Raw genomic sequence first — 22,304 nt, 5'->3', positions numbered from 1 at the left:
GGATGGCGCAGTTTTTAATGAATGTTGATTGGCTTGTGAAGAAGAAGGGAGCATAGCCCAAGCCCCAAAATATGTATCTTGCGTCTGATAGAGCTGCAGTGCACACCACACCAGCATAAGAAGTATTCTGTTTTTCTCTTAATTCTCACTCCATTCTTACACACCAGGGGCTGATCCTGATTTATCCCCGTGTAGGACACACGATGTTCCCCAGGCCTGCATGTCTATTAGCAGCACTGGGCAGCCGGCAGCGACTCGGCTAGCCCTTTCCTGGAGAGGAAGTGGGGACAGGAATAGAACAGATGCACATTCTTCGGCCCACTCCCTGGGGTCTTTGATGCTTTGCTTGAAGGAGAGCCAAGCCCTGCCTGACCTGATACGGAGCAGACACCTCCCTAGACGCCTCAGCCAGAGAGCTCAGGGGAAACGGAGCCAGGCTGGGAGAAGCCGCTGATCTGGCTGAACAGAAAGGCCCAGGAGAAAGGGAGATTTGTATTTTAGGTTCTGTACAGGGATTGTCAGTGGGAAAAAAGTTTATTCTTAGTCAGTGCCCTGCTCCTGCCAGATATGGTCATGAAACTTGGAGATGCCCCAGGAAAGGAAGATTTACAGATTCCATCCCATAAAACCGGGTGCAAGAATATGTATCATTTCCCTAGAAATCCTCAAATCCAACAAATATTAGTTATTTGACAGGCTTCCCACGTGGTGCAGTGGTAAAGAATCCGCCTACCAGTGCAAGAGATGCAAGAGACGCTGCTTCGATCCCTGGGTGGGAAAAATCCCCTGGAGGAGGGCATGGCAACCCACTCCAGTACTCCTGCCTGGAAAATTCCATGGACAAAAGAGCCTGGTAGGCTACAGTTCACGGGATTGCAAAGAGTTGGACACGACTGAGCCCCCCCCGCCCGCACCCGCCACACACACACACACCCTTGACAGTTATTTTCTTTTACACAAAACTTACTGCGGAAAAGCACAATTTTCTGTGTCTCAAAGGAACCTGTGGAAGCACCAGAAGATACTTTTCCTGGTGATAGTAAACACTGAATCTTTCTAGCATCAGCCTTATTTTTATTTAATAAACATTTAGTGCTTCTTACACGTGAGTGTGCTACACCTCTAAGTACTGTGTTTAGTAGGCTTCCCGTGGACACGGAATGCCAGCTGTGCTGTGCTGCTTTATATAAGGGCACAGGCTGCTAAAATTACACAGGCAGCTGGGAGGTGTCAGGATTCAAACCCCGGCAATGTAACTCCAGAATTCATGTTGGTAATCACTGTGCTACAGCATCGGCTTCTTTCTTTCATTCGTTCAGCATTTAACAGGCACCTACTGTATGCCAGATGCACTGAAACATGTGGTATCTATTAAACAAAAATGAACAAGACACAGCCTAAAGAATCTGTCTTAGGGAGGCAACAGAGGTTTAAAAAAATTACAGAAATGTACCAAATCATTAAATAAATAAAGTGAATTGAAATGAACACACTTCAAAGTAATTCCCTGGTGGCTCAGTTGGTAAAGAATCTGCCTACAATGCAGGAGACCTGGGTTTGATCCCTGGGTGGGAAAGGTCCCCTGGAGAAGGGAATGGCAACCCACTGCAGCATTCTTGGGCTTCCCTGATGGCTCAGCTGGTAAAGAATCCGCCTGCAATGTGGGAGACCTGGGTTCGATCCCTGGGTTGGTGAGATCCCCTGGAGAAGGGTACGTCTACCCACTCCAGTGCGACCGCCTGGAGAATTCCAGGGGATCGCAAAGAATCAGACACGCTGAGCGTTAATGAATAATATATAAGTTGCACACATACTGTATGGTAATTCACAATTTTTTACGATTATAGTCCATTTATATTTACTGTAAAATTTTGGCTATTTGCCCTGTGTTTTACAATAATACAGTCTTGTAGTTTAGCTGGTAAAGAATCCACCTGCAATGCTGCAGTTCAATTCCTGGGTTGGAAAGATCTGCTGGAGAAGAGATAGGCTACCCACTCCAGTATTCTTGGGCTTCCCTGGTGGTTCCAACAGTAAAGAATTCACCTGCAACGGGGAGACCTGGGTTCGATCCCTGGGTTGAGAAGATCTGCTAGAGAAGGGATAGGCCCCCACTCCAGTATTCTTGGGCTTCCCTGGTGGTTCAGACAGTAAAGAATTCACCTGCAATGGGGAGACCTATGTTTGGTCCCTGGGTTGAGAAGATCTGCTAGAGAAGGGAATGGCTACCCACTCGAGTATTCTTGCCTGGAGAATACCATGGACAGAGAAGCCTGCCAGGCTATAGTCCATGAGGTCACAAAGAGTTGGACACAACTGGGCAACTTTCACATACATACATACATCCTTGTAGTTTATTTTATCCATAATAGTTTATACCTCTTAATCCTCTACCCCTATGCTTCCTCTTCCTCTCCTTAACTACTGGTTTGTTCTCTATATCTGTTTCTTTTTTGTCACATTCACTAGTTGTATTTTTTAGATTCCATATACAAGTAATATATTTATCTTTCTCTGTCTGACTTATCTCACTTGGCATAATACCCTCTAAGTCCATTCATGTTGTTACAATGGCAAAATTTCATTCTTTATGCATGAGTAGTATGAATGTGTGTATATGTGTGTGTGTGTGTGTGAGTAGCTCAATAGTGTCAGACTGTTTACAACACCATGGACCGTAGCCCACCAGGCTCCTCTGTCCATGGAATTCTCCAGGCAAGAATACTGGAGTGGGTTGCTATTTCCTTCTTCAAGGGATCTTCCTAACCCAGGGATCAAATTCGGGTCTTCTGCATTGCTGGCAAATTTGTTACCATCTGAGCCACCAGTGTGTGTGTGTGTGTGTGTGTGTGTGTGTGTGTGTGTGTATGTAGCGTCTTCTTTATCTAATCGTATGTTGATGGACACTTAGGTTGTTTCCATATCTTGGCAATTATAAATAATGCTGCTATGAATATCAGGGTGCATGTATCTTTTTGAATTGATGTTTCTGGGTTTTTTTTTCAGCTATATACCCAGGAGTGGAATTGCTAGGTTATATGGTAGTTCTATTTTTAGATTTTAAAGAAACCTCCATACTATTCTCCACAGTGACTGCACCAGTTTACCTTCCCACCAACAGTGTATAAGAGCTGCCTTTTCTCCACATTCTCATCAACATTTGTTGTGTTCTTTTTTGATGATAGCCATTCTGACAGGTGTAAGGTATCCTTTCATTGTTGGTTTTATTGGTTTGATTTCCATTTCCCTGATAGTGATGTAGAGCATCTTTTCATTTTTTGGCCACCTGCATGTCCTCTTTGGGAAAAAGTCTATTTAGTTCTTCTGCTCGTTTTTTAAATAGAATTGTTTGTTTTTTTAATGTTGAGTTAATAAGCTATTTATATATTTTGAATATTAACCCCTTATTGGTCATGTCCTCTGAAAATATTTTCTCCCATTCATTAGTCTTTTCACTTTGTTGATAGTTTCCTTTGCTGTGCAAAAGTTTTTAAGTTTAATTTGGTCCAATTTCCTTATTTTTGCTTTTATTTCCTTTGCTTTAGGAGACAGACTTAAAAAAAATATGTTGCTACAATAGCTGTCAAAGAGTGCCATGCCTATGTTTTCTTTTAGCAGTTTTGTGGTGTAATGTCTTACATTTAGGTCTTTAATCCATTTTGAGTTTATTTTTGTATATGGTGTTAAAGAATGTTCTAATTTCATTCATTTACATGTGGCTGTCCAGTTTTCCCAGCAACATATGTGGAAGAGACTACCGTTTCTCCATTGTATATTCTAGCCTCCTTTGTCATAGATTAAGGGACAATAGTGTGTAAGTCTATATCTGGGTTCTCTATTCTGTTCCATTGATCTATAAATATGTTCTTATGCCAGTGCAGGCATGCTCAGTCAGTTCAGTCATGTCCAACTCTTTGAGACCCTATGGACTGTAGCCTGCCACGCTCCTCTGTCCATGGGATTCTCCAAACTAAAATGCTAGAGTGGATTGCCATGCCCTCATCCAGGGGATCTTCCTGACCCAGGAATCAAACCTGTGGCTGCTGTATCTCCTTCATTGCAGGTGGATTCTTTACCCACTGAGCCACCTGGGAATCCCCTTTATGCCAGTACCATACTGATCTGTTTACTGTAATTTTACCGTATAGTCAGAAGTCAGGGAGCATGATTCTTTCAGCTCTATTCTTTCTCAAGATTCTTTTAGCTATTTGGAGTCTTTCGTGTTTTCAGACCACTTTTAAGATTATTTGTTCTAGTTCAATGAAAAATGTCATTGGTATTTTAATAGGAATTGCATTGACTCTGTAGATTGCCCTGGAGAGCATGGTCATTTTAACAATATTAATTCTTCCTATCCAATAACATGGTGTATTTTTCCATCTGTTTGTGTTATCTTCAATTTCTTTCATCAGTGTCCGATAGTTTTCCAAATGCAGGTCTTTTACCTTCTTAGGCAGGTTTGTTCCTCGGGATATTATTATTTATTTTTGATGTGTTCTGTTACAAGTTTCTGGTCTGCCTCTCCCACTAGACTGTACGTTCCATCAGGGCAGAATCTGTTTTGTTCACTCTAATATTGGGTTCCTAAAGAAGTGCCTAGACATAGTAGACTCTCAATAAATTTTTTTTGAATAATTGATTGATTGGTTATTAGTTGAGTCAGTTGCTTTAAGATGGCAAGGAAGGCTTACCCCGGAAGTGGACAGTTGCAGGATAAGTAGAAGTTTGCCAAGCAGACAGGACAGAGGAAAAGCATTCCAGACAGAAGGAACAGCATGTACAAGATCTCAAGGCAAGAAAGCAGTGTGGGTGAGTAGGATTGCTTTGCTCTCTTTTGCATTAGGCGTGTTGGGGAGTCTGACTACAGTGATGGAGAAGAAGACTTCTACTACACTGAGATCAAGCTCAACACAGACTCCGTGGCAGACGGTCTGAGCAGCCTGGCCCCGGTTTCGCCCTCCCAATCCCTGGCTTCGCCTCCTACTTTTCCCATCCCAGATTCCAGCCGAACAGAAACTCCTTGTGCCAAAACCGAGACAAAACTGATGACACCCTTGAGCCGCTCTGCTCCCACCACCCTCTACCTCGTGCATACTGACCACGCTTACCAGGTGACTGGCCAGGGATCATGAGAGTAATCACTTTACTCCTAACCAAAAGCAGTAGCATTCTGACCTGTGAGTCAAGGATTGTTACTGTTGTGTCTGACTCTTTGTAACCCCATGGACTGTAGCTCATCAGGCGCTTCTATCCATGGGATTCCCCAGGCAAGAACACTGGAGTGAGTTGCCATTTCCTATTCCAGGGTGAGTAAAGGATAGCTTAGTGGAAAAACAGCATCCAGGAGAGCCCAGTAGCAGAATTTGCCTTTTTTCTCCTTTTAAAGCCAAAATCTCATGCAAATTGGACCCTAGGGTGTTCTTTAACTTCCCAGTACTGACTGAAGATCTGATCCCTGAGAAGTTGTTATGAGGATTAAAATCCTTAATATTGTAACACTCTCAGGAGGGTGCCTGGCACATGATGTGAGTACTTGTTAGATAAAAAAGTTAAATAAATGAAAAGATGAACTTTGAAAAGCATTGGCACAATGACAGCCTCATCCTGTGCTGCAGATCCAGGACTTTGTGCCCTGCCTCTCTGAATTGGTAACTAACTCTCTCGGGCTGGAGCCATGGTTGTCAGTGTTCGGCAGATCAACAGTGTCAGCATCACCTGGGAACTTGTTAGAAATTTACATTCCCAGACCTGCAGACCAGGAGCGAGGGGTGAGGCCAAGCAGCCTGTGTTTAACAAACCCTCCAGGTGATTCTGCCTCACTCTAAAGTCTGTTAAGGCCTTAGAGACAAATCCTGCAAATACAGGACACAGCTAAAGCTCCTTCCTCCCCCAGCAATTCTGAACTCTTTTAAGTGTCAATTTAATAAAATTTCAATATGCTCAAATAAAAAAAAAACAGTTTTCCCATAATTTTCAGCTACTTTATGTAACTTTTTAAAAGAAAACTCTCCTGTACATATTTGTAATTTGTGTTCTTCCACTCTTGTTTATAAACACTCTCCGTAGAACTGAATATATGACTGAATTTGATTAAAACATCAGGTTGTTTCTTTCTCTTATGTTAGGTATCTACTTTTTAATTATCATCAATAAGGCTAGTGAGGACACTTCCATGCCAGTAGTTTTTTTTTTTTTTTTTTCCCCCATTGAATTTCCAGAGAGTAATTATTGCATCTTAGGATACAGCATGCGGAGAAGGCAGTGGCACCCCACTCCAGTACTCTTGCCTGGAAAATCCCATGGATGGAGGAGCCTGGTAGGCTGCAGTCCATGGGGTTGCTGAGGGTCAGACACGACTGAGCAACTTCACTTTTGACTTTTCACTTTCGTGGATTGGAGAAGGAAATGGCAACCCACTCCAGTGTTCTTGCCTGGAGAATCCCAGGGATGGGGGAGCCTGGTAGGCTGCCGTCTATGGGGTCGCACAGAGTCGGACACGACTGAAGTGACTTGGCAGCAGTAGCAGCAGGATACAGCATGAACAGCTATGTATTGCCAAAATATTTTCCAATGGTGCCATTTACAAAACCATTGCCACTAGCAACTATATTTATAAAAGTAGAAAAACTAACCCTGTAGAGAAGTCAATCAGCCATTTATTAAGTAGACTTCAATTCAAGAGCAATGGAATAGTGCTAATTATTAAATTAGTTGGTGCCGCAGCTTTCATTCCTGACTCTTCTATTCAAAAAGGATAATTCATCCCTTCATTCTTGTTTGTCAGTATTGCATTTAGGTCCAAAAGCATGGGCTTGAACCAACTTAAATTATTTTTATTATGTATATAATGAGAGTTGGAACATACACTAAGGGATCTAGAAGTTCCTTCCCAAACTATAGATTCACAGCATTGGGATTTTTCTGTTTATATATATAAGTGTTCAACATAAAGACATTAAAAACGTGAGCAAAGAAAGAAAATCCATCCCAAGCTCCAACAACAGGAAAGCCCCTTGGTTCACATTTTTGGTAGGTCCTTCAGGACTGTTCTATGTGCACATTTAAAAATGGAATCTATTACAGTACTGTTTCACTGTGCTTTGCTGTTTCCACTTGATATCTCATGAACATTTTCCCATGCCAATGAGTATTCTTCAGCATCGTTTTCCCTATGTGTTTCCAGTTTTTTTAAAAATATATAATACATAGTTCTGCAATGAACATCCTTGTGTCCATTTCTTTAGAATAAATTCTAGAAGTGAAATAGCTAGTGTACAGAACACTAAGAATTTTGACATGTATTTCCAAATAACCTTCCCAAAATGTAATTGACAGCCTACCATCACTTATAAAAAGCTGATCTCCCAACTTGATAACAAGGAATTATATCTCACAGATGTCCTAAGATAGGTATGTGTGTGTATAATCAAATCTCTATTCAGAAATCAGCAGCCAAAAACCTTCTCCTCCTATACCTTAGATTGCTTAGATGTATAAAAAGTTTATCTCTAGCTACTTTCTTTAACCGTGTTTAATCTCCTCCTATTATAATTGTGTCATTAATAAAGCTGAGATTATTTCCGAAGCCTTATTTTGGTAATGACAGCTTAAGACTCCAAGGAGAAATATTCTTTCAAAACGACTTTCTCTGTTTTCTATTTGATAGGCCACACCCCCTGTGACCATTCCAGGAGCAGCCAAGTTCACCCCCAATGGCAGCAGCTTCAGCATTTCTTGGCAGTCTCCTCCAGTCACCTTCACAGGCATTCCAGTAAGTGGAAAAGCAAAAAGCCAGAAATCTGGTCAAAGCCAAGCATACATTTAGAGAACAAATTGTAGAAACATGCAAGAAAAAGACAAAAATTGGAATGCCAGAATAATTTTTTTAAGTGATATTTGTAAACTCAGCAAGCTATCCTGTGATCCAGACTAGCCCAACTTCTCTGTGAAAAGGTGTTTTGACTGGAATTTTAGAAAATAAAAGACAGTTTCATCTGTTGATAAACAACTTGTTGGAAATATATCAAGATTTTTTTGTATGGGTGGTGTATTTGTATGTTTCCTAAAGGCTTTATAAAATTAATAGTTGAACTCAGACCCCAAAGATAAAAGAAAGAGACTCTACAGGTAAATGGCATATATCATTATGAGCTCTCTGGTGGCTCAGATGGTAAAGAATCTGCCTGCAATCTGCCTGGGTTCGATCTCTTGGTCAGAAAGATCCCCTGGAGAAGAGAAAGGCTACTCACTCCAATATTCTTGCCTGGAGAATTCCATGGACAGAGGAGCCTGGTGAACTACTGTGTCCATGGGGTCACAAAAAGTCGGACACGACTAAGCGACTAACACTTTCACTTTTTCTTTCAACTATATACAATTTGACTTTGAAATTATTGTTTGTGGGTATGTCATTTTGAAAGTTCAGATAGTAGAAATTGAAATCAACTTTTTTTTCCAAAGCCTAAATAATCCATGCTGATGGGTAATTTGCAAATAAATGAGTATTGAAATATGCCGTTGGATTTAAGGATTATTTTAGAATTGATTTGACATATTAAATAATTACTGTCTGAAAATTCACCATGAATTTACTTGATTCTTAACTATTCACTTAGAAGATATTGAGTCTTTTACAGCTTATCACGGAATATCCATAGACCTCCACACTCCTCATGCTCAGGGGTTTACAACTCCTGATAAGGTTCAGAAAGTGGCTTATGATAATAGATATTAACCTTATTTTCTCCTCTCCACCCCCTCCCCAAGGACCTCACAAAAGCTTCTTATTGCGACTGCTGGCAACTCCCAGAGGTTTCCAGCAAATACTAAGGCCTCCTGTGGAGCTGATAAAAATGAAAGTGGCTCAATCAATTATGCTGTGCTCTGTCAAAGAATATTTATTAAATTCCTTAGAGAAATAGCCAACAATAAAAAAGCATCCTGCTGGCAGCAATTTGAAAATCTGTGGCTTCCAGAAAATACTCCTAGAATTGGATTTTTAAGCAGTATGGTGGATCTGGAGTAACTATGAAAGGTGCCTGCTTTATGAAGAGTGGGAACTGCTGGTTGGTCTCAAAGAACAAGAGTATGATGGATGACCTTGTTACAAACATTTAAAAAGACGAGATTAGATGTGGAGGTATTAGTTTTGCTTCTGGCAAGAACAATAATTCCCCCAAGGTGGGTGTCAGCCTTTTTGGCAACTTTTTTTTTTTTTTTTTGATAGACATAAAAAGACCAGAGTGGCTCTCAATATGACATTTGAGACTACCCTTCTAACCCAGAGAGGCAACTCCAAAAGTAGAATTACAGAGACCTGCTCTTCTGAATTCTGTTCACTCCTGTCTTTGATTAGAGCTGAATTTTCAGGAACATACCCCACATTGCTCATCTGGTGAAACAATAAGTACGGCATGTAGACAGAACATTGCAGTTCAGATTTCCTTTCAAGTTACCTCTTCTATCAGCCCAAATGGAATATTTTCCCTTTTGTTCTATTAATTAAATCATTTCCTTTTGAAATAAAGTGACATCACGGTAAGTGGTTTTCACTAGTTTTAAGTCCCCTGAATCTCCTAAGTGGCTGACACAGCAGGACACCAGTGAAGTTCCCTCCTCTTGCTGATCTCTCAACAAGCAAAGTTTAAGACTTTTCTCTCTATGGATGTCTCGGCCCTCCTGTCAAGGTCCTAGATTTTTCAGAGTCCCTCACTTCACTCTCGATTGGTTACCAGGGACATCCTGGACTAGAGCTTTGACAGAAAGTATGTAGAATAACTGAGTTAAGTAGATTCCCACTAAAATCCTATGTGAGCTACTCATTTATTCGTTCACCAGAGAATTCCCAATCTATCTGATTTTAGCTGGCTTTAGCAGTCAAGCTTGCCATTACTATTTAAAAATAAAGGTAAAGGAGTAGGGAATGCTGCCCTTTTCCAAGGCTTTTGTTTTATTCTGGAAAGATAACAAGAAGGTTTACTACTCAATGTGTTCTTCATGTTGTCCTACTCTCAAGCATGTCTTTTTTTAAAAGAGTAAAAAAAGTAGCTGCTTGCTGTCTGCCCACTTACACTGGGGGCTGGATCTCACAACTCCACACCTTCTAGCCTAGGACTGTCACATGTCCACTGACTGGGTGCCAGTAACCATCCCTGAATTCTCCACAGGTGCTAGTCCCACCCTTAGAAGACGGGGAGCCAGGCTGACTCTGAGAACACGTGAATCCCCACCTCCCACGTTTCTGTAATAGAGTTTTCAGACAAAAGCTCTAAAAGTTTCCAGTGATGAGGCACTAGTATTAGGGGTGGCTTCAACTTTATCCAAACTGATGAACAGAGCCGTTGCCATTTTATTGAAAGTGAAAGTGTTAGTTACTCAGTCATGTCCAACCCTTTGTGACCCCCATGGACTGTAGCCCTCTGTCTATGGAATTCTCCAGGCAAGAATACTGGAGTGGGTAGCCAATCCTCTTTAATGAACACATTTCTTGTTTTACTCAAAAGCAAGTACCCTGAGGTTGTCAACCCCATTTAAGATTTCCTTTTCTCCCCTGTCTTTGAGACCTAGTATTGAAGAGGAGATGCTTTCATATGCCTCCTAGAAAGTAGAAATAATCTCCTTCTGTGAAATCCCAAGGTTTGCAGAATTTTATTTATTCATTTGCCTACACTGGACTTCCTGAATTGGGGGCTTTAATAAGTTCCCTGGGTAAGACTTCTTCCCAGAGGTGTATAGCTGAGAAAGTCAATCTGCATATTCACAAACGTAACTATAGTTTCAGTCTTTTCTAGCCCAAGGCTATGGGCATAGGGTAGGGAGAAGACCATGGTTAATTACAGCTTTCTTGACCTGTTTTTCCCCAGTGACTCCTCTTTTCTTCTAATTATTTTCCTTTCTTTCCCTGTCTTCTCAGGGCAGAAAACTGAGAGCTCTTGGCCCCTGTGTTAGTCTGCCATAATTAACAGACTGGGTGGTTTAAACAACCCACATTTATTTTCTCACAGTTCTGGAGGCCAGAAATCTCAGACCAATGTGCTAGCTGACCCAATTCCCAGTGAAGGCCCTCCTGCTGACTTGTCAGGGGCCACCTTCTCAATATGTCACCACATGGCCTTTTCTTTTGGAGATGGGGAGATGGAGAGAGAGCCATTTGGTGTCCCTTCTTATAAGAACACTAATCTTATTGGATCAGGGTCCCACTCTTTTGAATTCATTTGGTGGAATTAGTGGTAAAGAACTCACCTGCCAATGTAGGAGACCTAAGAGATGCAAGTTCCATCCCTGGGTCAGGAAGATCCCTTGGAGGAGGGCATGGCAACCCAGTCAGCATCTTGCCTGGAAAATCCCTTGGACAGAGGAGCCTGGTGGGCTATAGTTCATATGCTCACAAAGAGTTGGCCATTACTGAAGCAACTTAGCACACATGCAGCACATACCTTTAATTACTCCCTTAAAGGCTCCATCTCCAAATACAGCCACAGTGAGAATTAGGGCTTCGATATGTGAAGGTTGGACTGCACAAAATGTGGTCTATAATAGGCCCCATGCAAGTAAGTAGAAGCTAATCAATCTGCTACCCAAGGGCCATGCCAAGAGGCTTCAGGCCAGAGATCGTCTCCAGACCTGAAATAGTGCTTATTAGCTCGTTAGCTGTTGTTGTTGTTTTTTAACACTTGGACAGAGGATTCAAAATTGTTAGAAGAAATTAAAACCAAGACGGGAGGCTTTTTCCCATTTGAGAGATAGAAAATCACAAGAAAAGAAATTTCTCCAGCATATTTGCAGAAGGACATATCTGCATTCAGTTCAGTCGCTCAGTCGTGTCCGACTCTTTGTGACTGCAAGAATCCCAGCACGCCAGGCCTCTGTCCATCACCAACTCCCGGAGTTCACTCAGACTCACCCCCATCGAGTCAGTGATGCCATCCAGCCATCTCATCCTCTGTCATCCCTTTCTTCTGCCCTCAATCCCTCCCAGCATCAAACAAAAGCAGTAATATCTGCATTACTGCTTTTGTTTTTGTTTAGTTGCCCAGTCATGTCCGACTCTTTTGCAACCCCATGGATTGGGATTTTCCAGGCAAGAATACTGGAGAGGGTTGCCATTTCCTTTCTCCAGAGGATCTTTCTGACCCAGGGTTCAAACCCGCATCTCCTGCCAGCATCTCCTGCATTACAGGCGAATTCTTTATCACTGAGCCACTGGGGAAGCCCATTACTGAACTGATGTGAGGCAAATACTAACTCTGGCATTTACAAGCTGTGACCTCTAACCAGTCAGTCATAGTACCTCTCTTAAGCAATGCCTTCAACTTAGCTGTACGACCACTACCTTGTATTGTTGTATTTTCAAGCACAATGCTTGGCACTGGTTGATGTCGAGTAAAACTTACTAGTGTTGTTATCTGTGATGTATCTCATTGCTATTAAACAGAGGGCAGAGAAAGTGGATTCTCCTTGTTGGGACTGACTCATGTAACACAGATATACTCAACATATGGGAGAAATCAGCCATAATTTTTGCAGACTGTAATTTAGAGTTCTTTATTGGAAGGACTGATGCCAAAGCTGAAACTCCAATACTTTAGCCACCTCATGTGAAGAGTTGACTCATTGGAAAAGACCCTGATGCTGGGAGGGACTGGGGGCAGGAGGAAAAGAGGATGACAGAGGATGAGATGACTGGATGGCATCACCGACTCGATGCACATGAGTCTGGGTGAACTCTGGGAGTTGGTGATGGACAGGGAGGCCTGGTGTGCTGTGATTCATGGAGTAGCAAAGAGTCAGACACGACTGAGCGACTTCACTTTCACTTTTCACTTTCATGCATTGTAGAAGGAAATGGCAACCCACTCCAGTGTTCTTGCCTGGAGAATCCCAGGGATGGGGAGCCTGGTGGGCTGCCATCTATGGGGTCGCACAGAGTCAGACACGACTGAAGTGACTTAGCAGCAGCAGCAGCCCATTTTATTAATTTAGAAGTAACACCACATAGTACTCTCTCCAAGTATGCTATATACTTTATAAAACAAGTCCCCAAATAGAACTTTAAAAGTTAAGATATAAAACAAATAAATACAGAATATGGAAGCCATTGGGAAAGAGAGCTGAAATCATGTTTTCCAGGGCACACATTATTGTCATCATTGATGAGGCAGGTTGGAAAACACCAGAAAACAGGGCATTAGCACCATTCAGAACCAAATACCAAGATCCCTGAGTGTCAGACAGCCAGTGCTCCACTGTTTACTAACTGCATGGCCTCAGCCACTTCCTTACCCTCTCCATCTCCTCGTCTATAAAGTGGAAGTGATAGCATTGCTTATTCAGGGTCATTATGAGGATTAAATTAGATAACATGGGGGAAGGTACTTAGCTTAACAAGTTCTTAGGAAATTAACTGCTGCTGCTTTTAACTCTGAGATCCATGTAAGCCAATTCCCTGCCCCAAGCCTAAATTACTTTACCTACAGAATGCAGATAGTGCTTATTTTTCAGGCTTTTTGCTGAAGATTAAAAGAGATTATAAATAACCCGGTGGCCCATCTTTCGCATTTGCAAGCACTGAATAAATGCTGGCAGACCCCCTCTGCCAGTTTCTCCCTTTGACTTTCCCACCCTCAGCCCCGGTTATCATGAGACTCCAAAACATGATCGTCTTAATGTTAAAAGTCTCCAGGAAAGCTCACGAGTTAGGTTGTATTCATCCTCCCATAGAACTGAGCCACACGCTGGTATGTGAAGTGAGTCCTGGCTTCTGCTACACTGAAGGCTGTAGAAACCCCTGGTCTGTTGTGAAACGGGAGGGGCTGCCATCGGACAGGACTAAAAACGAAACAGGTGTGCCCTCAACGCCAGAGTTAAAAAAGCCATTAGCAGAAATAAAAACGATAGAGAAGGATTCTTCCTGGAGTACATCTAAATCTGGTCCTCATCCTCCCGTAAGCCCAGCAAGTCAGCAGTTTTTTAATTTCAGTAAATGGCACCCATATCCCTTCATCCTCTCTGGCCAGAACCTAGGATGTATCCTTGACTCCTCTTGATTCATCCCTGACTCATCTAAAGATTTGTCTTCATATTTCCTGTCCTATAGCCCATCTGTCAGCAGGGTCCAGACTCTACCTCTACAGGATATGAATCCAACCACTTCTCCCCACCACGGTCACACCGCCATCTAAATCACCAGTGCATTTCCCCCCTAAATTAGTGCCAAAGCCTCTTAAGTAGTCTTTAGCCCTGTCCAGGGCTATCTCCAATTCATTCTCCAAGGAGCCAGAGTGATCTTTCTAAAGCATTAATCAGATGTCTCCCTTTATTAAAATGTTCCACTGGCTTCCTTTGCACTTAGAATGGCACTGAAATTCCTCATCACAGCTTCAAGGCCTGACCTGAATCCACCACCTCCCATCCTCCTACCTGCCACCTCCCCCAGCCCCACTTTCAGCCCCACTGGCCTCTGCACCTGGGAGGTCTTGGCCTTCGGCTTCCCCTTTCCCCAGAGTGCCCTGTAGATCAAAGGTAGCCAATGCAAGAGGCCTTCCCTCACCACCCTAAACAAATATGTTTCCCATCACCCTTGGTCTGGTAGCCTGTTCTAGTTTCTTCAGGCACTTATCACTAAAATGCCCTTACTTCTTTTGTGCTTATTGTCTCTCTCCCCACTAGAAGGTACACTCTATAGGGGCAGAGATTTTATCTTGTTCAGCTCTGTAATTCCCACAATCAACAGTGCCTAGGGCATGCATGCGTGCATGCTCAATCGCTTCAATCTTTGCAACCCATGGATGGTAGCCTGCCAGACTCCTCTGTCCATGGGACTCTCCAGGCAAGAATACTGGAGTGGGTTGCCGTGCCCTCCTCTGGGGGACCTTCCCGAACTGGGGATTGAACCCGAGTCTCCTATGTCTCCAGCACTGGCAGACAGGTTCTTTACCACTAGACCCACCTGGGCATGGTGAGAACCTAATAAATATTTGTTGAATGAAGAGCATTTTACCATCTCATACCAGCCCACACAAAAAGGGTATGGCCATTTTGCAAAATTTAGAACCTTCCACATTATCCCCAGCTGATGGAAATAGTGTCCCTGGCATGTCACCTAAACATTTCCAGTTCTCTGACTGAATAAGGAGGTATTCTTGGGATTCTAAAAGCTCTACAATAATTAAAAAATATTTTTTTTTCATTGTCCTGAGCACTTAATTCATATCAGCACATTCTAGATTATCTACTGCTGCTGCTAAGTCGCTTCAGTCGTATCCAACTCTGTGCAGCCCCATAGACAGCAGCCCACCAGGCTCCCCCGTCCCTGGGATTCTTCAGGCAAGAACACTGGAGTGGGTTGCCATTTCCCTCTCCAATGCATGAAAGTGAAAAGTGAAAGTGAAGTCACCTAGTCGTGTCCGACTCTTAGCGACCCCGTGGACTGCGGTGGAGTGAGGTAAGATTATCTACAGTGGGGATAAACTCTGAAGCTTTCACTCCCTCTGGTTTGCTAATATGCATCCTGTTCCGCTAGTGGTAAAGAACCCCATCCGCAATGCAGGAGACGTAACAGGTGGGAGTTGATCCCTAGGTTGGGAAGATCCCCTGGAGGAGGAAATGACAACTCACTCCAGTATTCTTGCCTGGAGAATCCCATGGACAGAGGAACCAGGAGGGCTACAGTCCACAGGGTCGCTAAGAGTCTGACACAACTGAAGCGATGGAGCACACAGGCATGCATCCTGATCCCGATGGGATGGGGAATGTGTGGGGATTCTGCTTCTGGAAAAACATGCCCATCCACATCAAACGCATACACTGAGCTCCAAAGTGTTCATTTTACGAAAAAAATTATAAATGTTACTCACCTCTGTTGGCCCTCAATGCCCCCTGCTTTAGCAAAAAGTAAAGAGTCAGTTAATTAATTCTTTAATGGAAAATTAATTCTCATTCTGATATGAAAAAGAAAAGGAAAATGATACTCTAGTATTTCAAGGACAAGACAGAACCAGATATACTGGCCGCTAGTCATTCCCTGAAGACACCATTGCTGTAGACTCTGAACTCTGAAATGCCCTTTCATCTTTGCTCTTCCCTATTTAACATATTCATTTATTCCTCCAGTAATTATTTGTACCGTATCAGATAAATTTGGAGCTTATAATGATCTCAACAAGCGGAGTATTTCTCATGGTGTTAATTAGTAGTTCTCAAAAGTAGATAAGCCTGAGAATTCGGCTTCCGTGATGGCTCCAGTGGTAAAAACTTGCCTGCGATGCAGGAGGCCAGGGTTTGATCCCTGGGACAGGAAGATCCCCTGGAGGAGTGCATTGCCATGCCCTCCAGTATTCTTGCCTGGAAAATCCTGTGGACAGAGGAATCTGGCAGGCTACAGGTCCATGGGGTTACAAAGAGTCAGACACAACTGAGTGACTTTTACTTTCATGAGAATTTGGGGAAAGACTTTAGATGTAAATTCCTGAAACCCATCCCAAGACATTTTCTCAGTATATCTGGACTGGTACTTAGGAATCTGAATGCTTTAAAAACAACCTAGTGTATTCCATACAGTAAAATAATATTCAAGACTTGAGAGAGAAGAAAATTCTAAAACACAAGCTGATGTGGATAAACCCCAGGGACAGTATGCTAAGTGAAATGAATCAGTCACCAAAAGGCAAATATTGTATGATATTATATGATTTCATTTACAGTATATGGTATATCTAAAATAGTCAGACTCATAAAATCAAAAAGTAGAATGATAGTTGCTAGGGATTAGGAAAGTGAAAAAGCGTTAGTTGTTCAGTTGTGTCCAACTCTTTGTGACCCCATGGACTATAGCCTACCAGACTCCTGTGTCCATGGGATTCTCCAGGCAAGAAGAAAATGGGGCTTCCCTGATAGCTCAGTTGGTGAAGAATCTGCCTGCAATGCAGGAGACCCTGGTTTGATTTCAGGGTCAGGAAGATCCCCTGGAGAAGGGATAGGCTACCCACTCCAGTATTCTGGCCTAGAGAATTGCATGGACTATATAGGTCATGGGGTCGCAGAGTCAGACAGGACTGAGCAACTTTCACTTTCAGGCAAGAACACTGGAGTGGGTTACCATTCCGTTCTCCAGGGATCAAACCTGCATTTCCAGCATTGCCGGCAGATACTTTATGGTTTGAGCCACCAGGGAAGCCCACAGGGGCTGGGGTGAGGGGATAAATGAGAGTTACTCATCAATGGACGTGAAGTTTCCATTAAGCAAGATGAATAAGCTTTAGAGATTACTGCACATTTTATCTAGAGTCAACAGTATTGTATTGTGCACATAAAAAATTGTTAAGAGTATAGACCTCGTGTTAGGTATTCTTACTACAATAAAGTTTTTTTAAAAGGAAAAATAAAAGTGAAGACCAATGGTACAGAATAAATCAGACTTATAGCAACAATGGTTTAAAATGTTAGTTTTTTTTTCTTATGTGTTTAATTTTTTTTCATTTGTAACTGGGAAAATAGCACTTATATGTCCATTCTTTTACATTCACTTTTTTAACTGAAAAAAAAAACAAAAAACAAAGTCCAGGTCCCTATACTAGAGAAAGTCAGTTCTCTAAGTGTGCTTAGGGATGTTCCCATGACTGTTGATCAGTACTAGTATTCCTGTGGTCATGCTGGCTTCTCAGTGATTACGTTTTTAAGTTTATTAAATGTTTGCTCTTTTGTGTATGGCAATCTTGCATATTTACATGACACATCATTTATCTTTTGTTAGTTTTTGTGGAGCTTCTGAGAATCCCATTTGCTGGGAGATATTTAATGTTACGTGAGCAGGTGATGCAGAGAATAAGTGAGAAATGCAAGAGGAATGGAGAGCAAAGGGGACTCTCCCATCATCACAGCTGAAGACAAGAGCATGAGGAGGTTAAACACATGGTCTGGCATCAGGGAGAGCTCAACTCTGGCCATTACAGGTTCCACAACCCTGGTCAAGTTATTTAACCTCCCTGTGCTTGGTTTCCTCATCTGTAAAATGGGAATGATGAATACTTAGCACACGGGGTAGTTGTGAAAGTAAAGCTGTTGTCAGGGACCCTGGCACAAAGTGGGTGCTCAAAAGTTCTACAAGGTTGACGTTCGTTCTTGCTTTGCTCAGGCCCTTTGCTGCTTGCCTTTGTTCCTGTTCGGACCCCAGCATCTGCCATGTGGGCATCTTATGCAAGAAGCCATTTATTTATTGACTGTGAATAATCTAATTGAATAAACAGAAGGTCAAGGTTCACACTGTGTGTTGCCACTGAGAAGCTGTATAATTTTAGAAAACTTTCTTAACCTCCTTTCTTTAAAAGAGAGATGACTGAGGCTTGGAAGAAGAATATCCTTTAAGGTTTAAAATATTATTCAAGTGAAAATGAGAAATTTGGAATGCAGAGATGTGAAGTCATGAAGATTTCTGAAGTATTCATTGTTGCCAGGTCTTTTCTGTTGGCGGATGCATTTGAATTCCACCAGGATCATCACCCCATCCATTTTAACCTGTGGTCTCTGTGAACGAAGTACTGCCTCTCTGTGTCTGATGGTCAGATACCACTGCCCACGTGGCAGAGGCTAAGGAAATGCATGGGGAGGAGAGCCTGCCCCGTCAACTTTGTTTCCCGTGTGTTTACAGGTGTCACCAACCCACAGCCACCCAGTGGGCACAGGAGAGCAGAGACCGCACACTCACACCATCCTGTCCTCCCCCCCAAGAGGGACGGTCAGCCTAAGGTATGAGTGCTTGAAACCCCACATGCCTCCTCTCTAGGGAATTAGCTGAAAAATAGAACCATGAGGAAGAGAGAAACCAGAGATACAATCTTCCATAAAATTCCCCTGAGATGGATGAAACACCCATTCTTTTGTTCCCATGGTTCCCCCCATCCATTAACTGTTAATAAAGATTTTTCATTTTTCCGGGGTAACAGTTCATGGTTAGTTCTCTTGCAGAATAGGTAATGCTGATTACTGGGTTTCTTTAAAGGCATGTTGCATTAACCTTGGTATGATATGAATTTTAGTTTGTAACCCAGATCAAGGAGGACCTCCCCAGGATCCCCTTGACCAGAACACTAGACATTTGAGAAGCAAGAGACTACTTGAAAGTACATATTTAAAAACTTGAAAGAGTAGTGCTCGCTGCTGTTATTTCTTGTATTTGCTCATGTAATTCAATGTAATGAAGATGTCCCAATGGACATGTCTCTAAATGGACATGTAGAAGCTGAAGAAGGCTATAAGTACTCTTATAAGTAGCAAATTCTAACAGTTCAGTGAAGGGCTTCCCACCTGGCTCAGTGGTAAAGAATAGGCCTGCCAATGCAGGTTCCATCTCTGGGTCAGGAAGATCCCCTGGAGTAGGAAATGGCAACCCCCTCCAGTATTCTTGCTGGAGAATTCCTTGGACAGCCTGACCGGCTACAACCCAACGGGTGGCAAAGAGTCGGACAAGACTGAGTGCAGGTGAGTGAGGAAGTGTGGTGAAAACATCCCACACTGGTTAACCTCTGTACCTAGAGAGACCCCCTGCTGTGTGTCCTAACTTTTTCTAGAGCTTTCCAGGGATTTAGAGGTCTGCAAAGAATGCCCATAGAATCGCTCGCACTGAACGCCGTTTCCTGGCCTGTCTTACAGGAAGCCCCGGGGAGAGGGCAAGAAGTGCCGGAAGGTGTACGGCATGGAGAATCGGGATATGTGGTGCACGGCCTGTCGCTGGAAGAAGGCCTGCCAGCGTTTCACTGACTGATGCGCGGGCCCCTAACTTGCCCCCGACACTCCTGCCCTCCTGTTCCTCCGAGGGTGTTGGAAAGTGCTTTTCCTTCCATACCAAACCCACTTGAAGCCCAGGGAAAGCACTTCTAGGAACCCTGGTGAAATCACAGCAAAAAAACAAAAAAGGTCACCACCTTCCCTGTTCTTGCTGAGAACCCAGCTAAGAACAGCTGTAACTATTCTTTTCCTTAAAAAGAAAAGTCAACATTTTTTTTTTTTTTTTGCTGTAGGTCTAGGTCTGAAAACTGTGGACTTCTGTAGCAATCGAACCAACCAAGCCCATTTTTCCTAGAAAGGAGGCCTATTTTGATAAACTTTCTCGATAATACCATTTCTGAGATTTTTTTTTTTTGACACTTAAGAAGCTACAAGTTATTCCGTAGCATTTGTATAAAGAACAATACCTGTTTTCATTGTGAAGTCTTTTCCCTGTTCTCCATCGGACTTCTGGGAGCAGTTCACATCATGATCTGTTGCCAGGAAGTGGCAGCACTCTGGGTATCTTTTCTATGTCTTTTTTGTTTGTTTTGTTTTGTTTTGAAGAATGGCCCCGAATTGAACCACGGTAGAGCTGTTAGCTTGAAGGGCCCTGGAGGGCATAAGCCCGAAAAGAGATTGATAGTGGACATCACCAGCAGATTTCATCCCCAGCTGAGTTCAGGACATCCTGCGTCACTGTTGGAAAACATCTGGGAGTCTTCCTCAGAAGCCCCACCCTGAGAGATGGCCCCACCCACTCTCTCCTGGCTACATTGCACTCAAGACCTGAAGTGTCGCCATCTGGGTAAGCCTCGAAGCTTCCTTCAGTGATGCGATGCCAACCCCAGCTCAGATCTGTTCATCACTGCTCATCTGACGATTGTTGCCAGGTCAGAGGCTCATCAGGCCTTCCTTCCCTCAAAATGCCACAGCAGACTGGTTTCAGAAAAGGTAGAGAACTCAGACCATCCCAGCAGGTTGCTTCAGACTACGCAGAGCACAGCCTCCGTGTGTTCAGAAAGTCATGTGAAGTCAACATCCATTCTGAGTGCACTTTTATAGGTTTTAGGCCTTAGCGTGTCTGGGAGATGGGTCCATGAACACTATAAAGATTATATGGGGAAAGGGAAGGTCCAAACCTTTATTTTTCTTATCAGAATATTGGAGCTATTCATTAAGAATTCGCTCAGAAAGGAATGTACGAAACACCAAAAGGAAATTGCGTGTTGGTATAGGAATCTCTCAATTCAATCTGACCAGGGCTTGCACTGTGTTCCATTTATTAGGCTTTTAGCCTGGTGTGTGTTTGTTCGTCCGTCTTGCTAGTAGTGGTGCCAGGACAGGGGTAGTTCTCAAGCCCTATAAATAAGCTCATTCTCTGTCTACCCTCCTCTTGATCGCCCTGCTCGAGTTATTTGTCCTGTACCTATGCAAAGACGCAAGAGCACCTTAGAGGATGCACTGTGTTGGAACGGGGGCCTAGGATCAGCCATGAGGCCTAGGATCAGCCATAGGAATGTTGAATGAAATTGCACAGAGCAAAGTTTAATATATTTAGAGGTTGTACATACACTTTTTTTTAAAGAGGAGAAAGAAATCATCTAGTCATAACAAATATCCTTGGTTTTTTTAATACGCAAGGGGAAAAAGGAGATTCTACAGTGTAACAATCTGTGCACTCATATATTTTGGCAATTTTATTTTTTAAACTCTCATATGACATTTGAAGCATTATTCCTTGAAAGAGAGCCTATTTTCCTCCTTAATTTTTCTTTAAAAGCGCTTAAGAGAGCAGAGAAAGAGCTTCGTTTAATATCACATTGTGATTACCAGTCAGTAAAGGACCAGCTATAATGTATGTTTTAGCACTGACGAGGTCAGCCAGGAAAGGGTTTTTTAAGTACAGAAACGTATTTGCACCCTCTATCCCAGCCTGTCTTTTCTTCTCCCTGGTATCCTGCTGCTTCACCCCCTGGCATCTCGGCTAGGAGGTGATGCTCTGGCCTGAACCAGGAAGCCCTGCACTGTGACTGGACTGCCCAGCGGCCACAGTGCCCACTGGTGAGTCCCAGATTGGCCAGCCATTTGAGCAGGCTCACTGTGGACTTCAGTGCTGTTGGGCATAACCCTGGAGGAGAGGGTTTTCTCTTCAGCAAGGTTCCATGGCCCTTGGTCCTTGGATTAAATCACTAATCAAAAGAGATTAAAAAGGCAAGGGATTAAATCCATCCCCCCACTCCCAGAACTTTGGGAGAGATGATGGCTATGGACAGTCCTGGAGTGAGGCTCTGTGATTCTGCCCCAGAAGGACAGTCCATGACTAGTTCTGGGCTCTGGCCTGGCTGAGGCAAGCTCAGTCCTTACCTGATTATTAGCTGATGCACGGGTGTAAGCAAAAGCATAGACCTGAATGCAGCTTCCCTAGGATTTCTTCTCCTTTCTGAAACCTTACGCACTCTCCCATGCGGGGCTCCTTTCTTCAGGCCAGCCCGGGGCTCTGCTCCGACTCCAAGGTGGGCACAGACCCTCAGCACCTCCTGTAC

The 22,304-nt window shown here is 43.1% G+C and overlaps 1 protein-coding gene across 1 annotated transcript in view; it reads left to right on the top strand.

The window, feature by feature from the left end:
- ZNF704 (zinc finger protein 704) overlaps positions 1-19,756 on the top strand; it is a 242,713-nt gene extending 222,957 nt beyond the window's left edge. Inside the window, exons 6-9 of the mRNA XM_068984034.1 lie at positions 4,844-5,111; positions 7,667-7,771; positions 18,644-18,741; positions 19,645-19,756. Coding sequence (XP_068840135.1) covers positions 4,844-5,111; positions 7,667-7,771; positions 18,644-18,741; positions 19,645-19,756 — 583 coding nt within the window. The remainder of the gene's footprint in view (positions 1-4,843; positions 5,112-7,666; positions 7,772-18,643; positions 18,742-19,644) is intronic.
- Positions 19,757-22,304: the final 2,548 nt, after the last annotated feature.

This window comes from Capricornis sumatraensis, chromosome 11 (assembly GCF_032405125.1).
Source record: "Capricornis sumatraensis isolate serow.1 chromosome 11, serow.2, whole genome shotgun sequence".
Taxonomy (NCBI): domain Eukaryota; kingdom Metazoa; phylum Chordata; class Mammalia; order Artiodactyla; family Bovidae; genus Capricornis; species Capricornis sumatraensis.
The sequence above is the reverse complement of the archived record's forward strand: the minus strand, read 5'-3'. Positions and strand labels throughout refer to the sequence as shown.